This window comes from Oncorhynchus kisutch, unplaced genomic scaffold, assembly GCF_002021735.2.
Source record: "Oncorhynchus kisutch isolate 150728-3 unplaced genomic scaffold, Okis_V2 scaffold2356, whole genome shotgun sequence".
In the NCBI taxonomy this organism is placed as follows: domain Eukaryota; kingdom Metazoa; phylum Chordata; class Actinopteri; order Salmoniformes; family Salmonidae; genus Oncorhynchus; species Oncorhynchus kisutch.
The window spans coordinates 3,032-12,979 of record NW_022264301.1 but is presented as its reverse complement, the minus strand read 5'-3'; the positions used below and the strand labels follow the sequence as shown (position 1 = coordinate 12,979).

Genomic DNA, 9,948 nt, shown 5'->3' with positions numbered 1-9,948 from the left:
AAAAGCCAAGGCTAGCTTTTTCAAGCAGAAATTTGCTTCCTGCAACACTAACTCAAAAAAGTTCCGGGACACTGTAAAGTCCATGGAGAATAAGAACACCTCCTCCCAGCTGCCCACTGCACTGAAGATAGGAAACACTGTCACCACTGATAAATCCACCATAATTGAGAATTTCATGAAGCATTTTTCTACGGCTGGCCATGCTTTCCACCTGGCTACTCCTACCCCGGTCAACAGCACTGCACCCCCCACAGCAACTCGCCCAAGCCTTCCCCATTTCTCCTTCTCCCAAATCCGTTCAGCTGATGTTCTGAAAGAGCTGTAAAATCTGGACCCCTACAAATCAGCCGGGCTAGACAATCTGGACCCTTTCTTTCTAAAATTATCTGCCGAAATTGTTGCCACCCCTATTACTAGCCTGTTCAACCTCTCTTTCGTGTCGTCTGAGATTCCCAAAGATTGGAAAGCAGCTGCGGTCATCCCCCTCTTCAAAGGGGGGGACACTCTTGACCCAAACTGCTACAGACCTATATCTATCCTACCATGCCTTTCTAAGGTCTTCGAAAGCCAAGTCAACAAACAGATTACCGACCATTTCGAATCTCACCATACCTTCTCTGCTATGCAATCTGGTTTCAGAGCTGGTCATGGGTGCACCTCAGCCACGCTCAAGGTCCTAAACGATATCTTAACTGCCATCGATAAGAAACATTACTGTGCAGCCGTATTCATTGATCTGGCCAAGGCTTTCGACTCTGTCAATCACCACATCCTCATCGGCAGACTCGACAGCCTTGGTTTCTCAAATGATTGCCTCGCCTGGTTCACCAACTACTTCTCTGATAGAGTTCAGTGTGTCAAATCGGAGGGTCTGCTGTCCGGACCTCTGGCAGTCTCTATGGGGGTGCCACAGGGTTCAATTCTTGGACCGACTCTCTTCTCTGTATACATCAATGAGGTCGCTCTTGCTGCTGGTGAGTCTCTGATCCACCTCTACGCAGACGACACCATTCTGTATACTTCTGGCCCTTCTTTGGACACTGTGTTAACAACCCTCCAGGCAAGCTTCAATGCCATACAACTCTCCTTCCGTGGCCTCCAATTGCTCTTAAATACAAGTAAAACTAAATGCATGCTTTTCAACCGATCGCTACCTGCACCTGCCCGCCTGTCCAACATCACTACTCTGGACGGCTCTGACTTAGAATACGTGGACAACTACAAATACTTAGGTGTCTGGTTAGACTGTAAACTCTCCTTCCAGACCCATATCAAACATCTCCAATCCAATGTTAAATCTAGAATTGGCTTCCTATTTCGCAACAAAGCATCCTTCACTCATGCTTCCAAACATACCCTTGTAAAACTGACCATCCTACCAATCCTCGACTTTGGCGATGCCATTTACAAAATAGCCTCCAATACCCTACTCAACAAATTGGATGCAGTCTATCACAGTGCAATCCGTTTTGTCACCAAAGCCCCATATACTACCCACCATTGCGACCTGTACGCTCTCGTTGGTTGGCCCTCGCTTCATACTCGTCGCCAAACCCACTGGCTCCATGTCATCTACAAGACCCTGCTAGGTAAAGTCCCCCCTTATCTCAGCTCGCTGGTCACCATAGCATCTCCCACCTGTAGCACACGCTCCAGCAGGTATATCTCTCTAGTCACCCTCAAAACCAATTATTTCTTTGGCCGCCTCTCCTTACAGTTCTCTGCTGCCAATGACTGGAACGAACTACAAAAATCTCTGAAACTGGAAACACTTATCTCCCTCACTAGCTTTAAGCACCAACTGTCAGAGCAGCTCACAGATTACTGCACCTGTACATAGCCCACCTATAATTTAGCCCAAACAACTACCTCTTTCCCTACTGTATTTAATTTATTTATTTTGCTCCTTTACACCCCATTATTTTTATTTCTACTTTGCACTTTCTTCCATTGCAAATCTACCATTCCAGTGTTTTACTTGCTATATTGTATTTACTTTGCCACCACAGCCTTTTTTTGCCTTTACCTCCCTTATCTCACCTCATTTGCTCACATCGTATATAGACTTGTTTATACTGTATTATTGACTGTGTTTGTTTTACTCCATGTGTAACTCTGTGTCGTTGTATGTGTCGAACTGCTTTGCTTTATCTTGGCCAGGTCGCAATTGTAAATGAGCGGGGCGTCTGTCCTGTCGTCTGTGTCTGACATTGGCCATCCTATGTGCCAGTAAGGCAGGATTGGACTTGACCTGCGTCACCATACTCTGGGAATGCTGTAGTGAGTACATCAAAAACAGCTTTAAAACACTAACGTTTCTTTTGGACAGAAAATAGGTAAATGCTTTGTTTTGAATAATGAAATTGTCACGTCTGCTCCAGCTCCCGCTCTCTGGCGCTCGAGGTCGCCAGGCTGCTCATTATTACGCACACCTGTCACCATTTTTACGCGCACCAGCGCTTCATCGGACTCACCTGGACTCCATCCCGTCATTGATTACCTCCCCTATATCTGTCACTTCCTCAGTTTCATTCCCATGTCTGCATTGATGTTGTTTTGTTTCTCTTGTCCAGACACTGTTCGTCTTTAGTTTCATGTCTATTTATGAATAAATCCTCCCCCTATACTTGCTTCCTGTCTCCCAGCGTCTTTGGTTACAGAACCGTTACAGAAATGGAGATTCTGTTGAAAACCACCCCTTCCAAATTGGTGTAGCAGTCAGAATCGGTGTAGGTGAAAATCCTGCAGTTCCATCTGCCCCTGGTCCGCTCCTGAGGCATGATCTCTGTGTGGTATAAAATTATTACATACAAAGCAGTGTAATAAGTGTATAGGCTACATAGTGGTTTTTCCCCTTGTGCTACTCACTTGCCTGCTGGTCCCAGGTCCCCCATGATGTGCATGGTCTGTACAGGTGTGTTGACCATGTGGCTGGTCTTCACAAAGTCCTACAAGGGCTCCCAGGTAATCAGCCTGGACTTGGGGATGGTGCTGTCACTGCAGATCAACAGAATACCATTAACACATTTTGCATAGAAGGGTATGGTGTAATGTGAACATACCGGTACACTGTCTTCAAAGCAGCACGACGCATCAATGCTGCTTCAATTACATTCACTTTAATAATAATTAACTTTGGTGAGTAACAGGGACCTACACTGGGCGTCTGTCCTGTCGTCTGTGTCTGACATTGGCCACCCTATGTGCCAGTAAGGCAGGATTGGACTTGACCTGCGTCACCATACTCTGGGAATGCTGTAGTGAGTACATCAAAAACAGCTTTAAAACACTAACGTTTCTTTTGGACAGAAAATAGGTAAATGCTTTGTTTTGAATAATGAAATTGTCACGTCTGCTCCAGCTCCCCCTATAAAATCCTCCCCCTATACTTGCTTCCCGTCTCCCAGAGTCTTTGGTTACAGAACCGTTACAGAAATGGAGATTCTGTTGAAAACCACCCCTTCCCAATTGGTGTAGCAGTCAGAATCGGTGTAGGTGAAAATCCTGCAGTTCTGTCTGCCCCTGGTCCGCTCCTGAGCCATGATCTCTGTGTGGTATTGTCTCTCCAGCGGAGTCTGGCATACTGACTCTCTCTGGAACAAAACCACTTCATATTGTGCACACACACACACACCTTACTATGCAACAAACTATCCTAAACAGTAAATTCTTATTTGTTATAAGGACACTGACTGAACAGCTTCTCCTGCCAGCCTACCACTAACTCCTCATCATTTCTGGCTGAAACAAAACCAAGATGTTGTGGTCCGTATCTAGTCACCACGAAAATGACATCTACTCAACTAAGAAGCATCTGACATCTTTCTGTTTCAAAACATCTAACATCATCTTCCTGTTTCAAAACAGTGTTAACACCTGATTGAGCCTGTGAGTTGAGGGTGTCCAGCTCAATGCCTCCCCTCTCCTGTTGAGTCCAAACCTGCTGCTGAAGGTGTTGGGAGAGGGCTGCTGTGGAGGGGACTCTCTGAATACGGATCCTGTAAACACCATTGTAAATATGAACAAAGTAAACAGGATTCTAGCTAGCCATGTTTTCATGGCAAACTCAGGGATCAGGTCAAGCAATATACTGGGTGTTTATCATCATCATCTGCTTTGAGAGCTAACGACAGTGTCTTGCTTATATGGCAATGCAAGGACTAAAAGCCACACAACGGCCAACTGCAACTTACTTAATTGTAAGGTTTTTGACAGCATCCCGGGAACGATAGGCAGCCTCTCCGGTGTCGGTGCTCCAGCCGTCTGCCATGTTGTAACATTGGGAACTTTATTGATGGCTAGCTAACTAGCTAGGTTAGCAACATACACACATGCGCGCTATGTATACAGCAGCAGGCAATTTTGCCAATTTTGTAGCAAGTACTTATCGCAAGCGTCTGCTCGTTGCATGGTAACAACTGTCTGCCAGCCTGGTTGGGTTTCTGGCGAGCAATACAACTATTTATTGGTTCACTACCGCCACCTACCGTGGGATACAGTCCAGAGCAACAGAATAAATCCCCCCCACTGATAACAGGTAAGATAATATCAGTATAATAATATTCCCTTGATGTAAAAAGTTTAAGAACCCCTGATGTAATTCATTAAGACAAAAATCTGTCTGACACAAATAACTGCAATTTAAAAAGCTTTATTGGAAATGCACTTTTCAAACAGCACAATTCGCTGAAGTTGGAGACTTTTATCTCCCTCACCAACTTCAAACATCAGCTATCTGAGCAGCTAACCGATCGCTGCAGCTGTACATAGTCTATTGGTAAATAGCCCACCCTTTTCACCTACCTCAGCCCCATACTGTTTTTATTTATTTACTTTTCTGCTCTTCTGCACACCAATATCTCTACCTGTACATGACCATCTGATCATTTATCACTCCAGTGTTAATCTGCAAAATTGTAATTATTTGCCTACCTCCTCATGCCTTTTGCACACATTGTATATAGACCCCCCCTTTGTTTTCTACTGTGTTATTGACTTGTTAATTGTTTACTCCATGTGTAACTCTTTGTTGTATGCTCACACTGCTATGCTTTATCTTGGCCAGGTCGCAGTTGCAAATGAGAACTTGTTCTCAACTAGCCTACCTGGTTAAATAAAGGTGAAATAAAAAAAAATTAAAAAAATAAGTACAGATAAGTGTAGCTAAATCAGATACATGATAATTTATTTTAAATGTGATGTATTCCTCCAGTCCCAGTTCATTTCTACTCTTTTGACATGCTTCAGACCAGATGCATGCTCCACTTCAGTGTATAATGGTCCTGAATTTGCATATCAATGTGTTTGAAACTTTTACCTTCTGCATCTCTCTGCTGTCTTTCATCTGAAGCCATATCCTCCAAGGCCTAAACAGGTGTAGATTTCCATCTCTGTGTGGGAGACCAGATATTGCAAGGAGACCAGTAAGGGGCCCTCAACTCTTCACTTTGGCCAAAGGAGACCTATGACCCCAATACCAGTGACACTGCCCTAAGGTTGGTGCTGTCCTTTGCTTCTCCTGGCTATATTTCCAAGCCTAAGCATGTAAATCCAATTCATTATCATAGGCTGTATGGGGATCAATATATATGTTTTATTTAAATAATGCTGCATGTCTCAAAATATAAGAATGAGACCAATATATGTATTTTGCTAATCATAGTTCCTGTCTCTGAAATTACATTTGTGTGTGTTGTAGGAATAACCAATACTCAAAATCTGTGTGTGTGTGTTAGAAGTAATAGTTGTCCATTATTTCTTTGAACATCTCAGTTTGGACAGCAGCCACTGAAGAAACCTGTCAATTAAAAACCACAGGAGAATAAATAGTATTATAAACTGGGTGGTTCGATCCCTGAATGCTGATTGGCTGAAAGCCGTGGTATATTTAAGGAAAAAGGCACGAGGGGGTGTGGTATATTGGCCATATACCACACCCCCTCGTGCCTTTTTCCTTTTTCCTTAAACAGCTAAGGGCTGTTCTTTCGCACAACACAACACGGAGTGCCTGGATACAGCCCTTAGCCGTGGTATATTGGCCATATACCACAAACCCCCAAGGTTTCTTATTGCTATGATGAACTGGTTAATGTAATTAGAGCAGTAAAATTAAATACTTTGTCATTCCTGTGGTATATGGTCTGATATACCACGGCTGTCAGCCAATCAGCATTCAGGGCGCGAACCACCCAGTTTATAACAGACCGTATACCACGGGTATGACAAAACATTTATTTTTACTGCTCTTATTACGTTGGTAACCAGTTAATAATAACAGTAAGGCACCTCGGGGGTTTGTGGTATATGGCCAATATACCACGGCTAAGGGCTGTATCCAGGCACTCCGTGTTGCGTCGTGCTTAAGAACAGCCCTTAGCCGTGATATATTGGCCATATATCACACCTCCTCGTGCCTTTTTGCTTAAGTTTGCACTTACACATCAGATAGCTGCTCTTTCTCTGCTACCTCATTCTATTTCTCTAATTCTCTAGTCTAGTATTCCCTGGTTATGTTCCACTTCTCCCTCCTCTATTTCCTCACCTCTTCCTCAGACTCTTCTTTTCCTCTTTCTTGTCCTCCTCCTTACTTTCTCCAACATTTCCCATCTGTTTCGTCTTACTGGCCTTCTCTTGCTTCAATTCTTTTTTGGCGTTGCTCTTCTTTTTCTTATTGACCTTCCCTTCCTGAATATTTTGGACAAGCAGATAAAGTAATGTAAGCTTATGGGTTTTCTCTTCTCTTGAGCTACTATACCTAGAGCTATACTATACTAGAGAAGGACTTATGCTATACTATAGAAGGACTTACGGCCAATATTCCCTTCTTGTATTTCCTCTCACCTGTGGGGTCACTCCAGCCATTTCCTGGAGCAGCTTCCTGCCGGTCTCGCTCAGGTTGGTGATGGGAGCCAGGCGAGGGCTGTGGCGGTATGGGAAGTTCTCTGTTCGGGGCGGAGCGATAATGACAGGGTTGAGAGGAGTCCGAGGCCTTGGAACATTTACTGGGTAGGGAGAGCCTACAGCAGAGGGCAGGGCCCGTAGGGCTTCAGCCAGTGTCCGGTGTGCTGAGGTTACAAGAGGAGAGAGGCCATTCTTGACAGATACAGGACCTGAGACCTTCCCTGGGCTCTGTAGGACCAGAAAGTAAAGTAACATATCAGGAAAGTGCTATGTTCAACACAATCTGTAGAAATACTTTATAACTACTCTATACACATTGCAGATACATGACTACACTCAATAAGTAATTGTCTGCATCATTTCCAATCCCCCATGTATATATATAAAAAATATTTAATATGCAGAACTTACCAGGAAGTCTGAGTCATCGAAGGAGTGGAGAGAAAGATCATCATCCTCGTCCATATCCCTCACATCAAGCTTTGTCTCCTTTCCATTCTCAACTTTCAGCTTTGGTGTCCACCTTTCATGATCCTCATCATCACACTGTGTATCAGAGTCAAATAGTCAGAGACCATCCTCCTCCCAGTGATGTCACTCAACAAAGACATGGACGGTAGGGTACAACTCTTTTACCTCAGATTCACAGTCAGTGAAGGAGTAGATGGAAAAGTCATCAGAACTGGAGGATGAGATCACGTCATGATATTTTCTCTCTATCAGCCGAGTCACCCTTCCAGACTGAGGAGACAGAGAAAGGCATGTACTCATGGCAGCCATAGAATACATAGAATATGTAGGCAATCCAACATGGTTGTACAAGTAGTGAGTAATACATGGGTAACTGAAAATGCAATAAATGCAACTTCCATAACATTAGGGGTGGGGCAAAAGATCTTCCATAGTACAGGATTCTTTAGCATCTCGAATGGATAATTGTCAATTCAACCAAGCCAACCAAAATGGCCATATGAATCAACAGATTGATCGAACTGTTGTGTCTTTATGGGAACAGCAGAGATGACCTGGCTGAGAGGCTCTAGATTGATGCTCCATCCATCCCCAGATGTCTGGTCCTGCCCATAGCTCACAATGATTGGCTGTTAACAGTAAAGAATGAATTCAACACTGCTTTGCTCATATTGGCCTTGAATTGTGTATCAATAAATAATATAAGGACTGTTATGTGGTTGAATTTGACTTACAGGCCTTTTGTGGATCTGAGGGGTCTGCACTGAATTAGACTGTCAAGACAGCATTCAATGAAGTTAGATAGGGATATCTGCATTTGCTATAATTCTGAGAACTGCAGTTTGTACATGCAGAATGCATAACTAATGTGTATGTGTTTTTGTTTCAGGTCAGATATGACTTACAGGCTTTGGCCTTCTGTGCACCTTGCCGGTTGGCCACAACACGGAATCAGGGGTGTTCACCCTCACTGGTTTCAACTGTCAACACAACACTTAATTTAAAATGTGATAATATAACAAAAACAGGACAAAACAAACAAATATTTGATATTTACCACATAAGGGCGGCGTCTTAAAGCTCTTTTGATTCTCTCATCATTACGATCCATCTTTCTTTCTGAGGGAAACATTTCCATCAATTAATAGACACAAAACACATCCTGACTCACACACAGACACACACACAAAGATGGCATCCCAAATGGCACCCTATTTCCTATATATGTATATATATGTTGGGAAGGAGGTGCCCCAAAAGGCCAAAGATTACCTGCAACAACCTGAGTGAAGAAAACTATTGAACAGATTAAATCAAATCTGAACACCGTTTATGTAGTGAAATAATGCATGGTTACGTCATTTTGGGTCACAGCTTTATGACTGCGCTTAATACGTCACAAGAAAAACGCTTGTTTGGAGCCGGACTAGTGGTATCATATTTTCACTGGTTGTAGCTCAATAACGAACGTGATGTGCTTATTATATCTTACTGACTGAGTAATGGTTGTATCGATGGTTGGTTGGACGTTTTACATAGATAGACCAACATGATATCAATAGGAAGAAACCATTCCTTGCCAAATATTTTGTTGTATTATTGTTTTACTTTGAGTAACATTAAGGGACCACAATAGAAACCGTTTACTTTATTGTGTTGTCCCTGGCCTGACACGTTTTATTTAATTCAACGGGTTTTATTATTTTATTAAATTGTCCAATCAAATATATCTAACTTTCTATCTAACTCACATGAGCTGTTGAGGACTCCTTGGTCATCACATTTCAGGCACAAGCCAGCAGGTGGAAGGAAGTGTCTTTAAATGCAGCACTGCCTTTAACGCACTTCATGGTCTGCGCAACAGTATCTTTGTGGTTGTGAAAGTGATTAATCCAAATGCGGAAGTTCAGTACATTTGTTTTGGTTTAGCAAGCTAGCTTCTCAAGTCTTGGCTAAAGTGTTGTGCAATATTGGAAGAAAAGTGTCGTTACTGACATTTTGTATTGTGCTTGATTATCCTCTAGTAGTTTGACAAGTTTGTACTGAGCATCAACATGATCACCCGAATAGTTTAGAAAGATGTGGTTCAGAGGTTCAAGAGTTTTACTCCTGAGTTCAGGCTAACAAGTGGCATTGTTGCTGTCATTATAGTATTGTAATGAAACAGACAGGGAGCAGGTCTCGAACCCTCGGACCTTCTAGCCCGAGGTCCGGCGCGCTATCGACTGTGCCCCAAAAGCATGCTCGTGCGGCAGAGTCAATTTCCGCGCTTATAAACCCAGGGCCGTTACAGTATCATCAGTTTTGTTTACAGTCACTACATATTTCGGTTTATCAGAAGATGTCTAAAGTCTTGTAACTACAGTTTTTGCCAATGGGCATGGTACCTTAGCAAGGAGGGGTTGAGTGACTCAAGAATCATGCTCAGTAGCTAGCTAGCCACTTTGAATGGGTCTGTTGTAACGTTATCTAGCGTGCTACAACGTGTAGCTAACGTTAATGACGTAACAGATTGTGCCATTAGGCTACAGCAGCAAGCTAGAGCACAACACATCAATGCCGCTGATGTCTGTCAAC

The 9,948-nt window shown here is 43.2% G+C and overlaps 1 protein-coding gene across 1 annotated transcript; it reads right to left on the bottom strand.

The window, feature by feature from the left end:
• Positions 1-5,201: 5,201 nt before the first annotated feature.
• On the bottom strand, positions 5,202-9,249 carry LOC109892837 (uncharacterized). The gene is made up of 9 exons (XM_031819630.1): positions 9,123-9,249; positions 8,429-8,490; positions 8,277-8,351; positions 8,106-8,144; positions 7,926-8,000; positions 7,537-7,641; positions 7,312-7,446; positions 6,841-7,128; positions 5,202-5,797 (listed from the first exon to the last, which is right to left on the bottom strand). Exons 2-9 carry the CDS (start codon positions 8,480-8,482, stop codon positions 5,732-5,734), a joined length of 837 nt encoding a protein of 278 aa, XP_031675490.1. The 5' UTR covers positions 8,483-8,490; positions 9,123-9,249; the 3' UTR covers positions 5,202-5,731.
• Between the last annotated feature and the right edge of the window lie 699 nt (positions 9,250-9,948).

What these genes read in the sequence shown, in the direction of transcription:
- LOC109892837 (XM_031819630.1), bottom strand. Translation starts at nt 8,482, where the DNA reads ATGGATCGTAATGATGAGAGAATCAAAAGAGCTTTAAGACGCCGCCCT. An exon ending in TGCACAGAAGGCCAAAGCCT is followed by an intron (nt 8,145 to 8,276) that starts GTAAGTCATATC and finishes CTGTCTTGACAG; the next exon opens with TCTAATTCAGTGCAGACCCC. An exon ending in ATCTAGAGCCTCTCAGCCAG is followed by an intron (nt 7,642 to 7,925) that starts GTCATCTCTGCT and finishes CTGTCTCCTCAG; the next exon opens with TCTGGAAGGGTGACTCGGCT.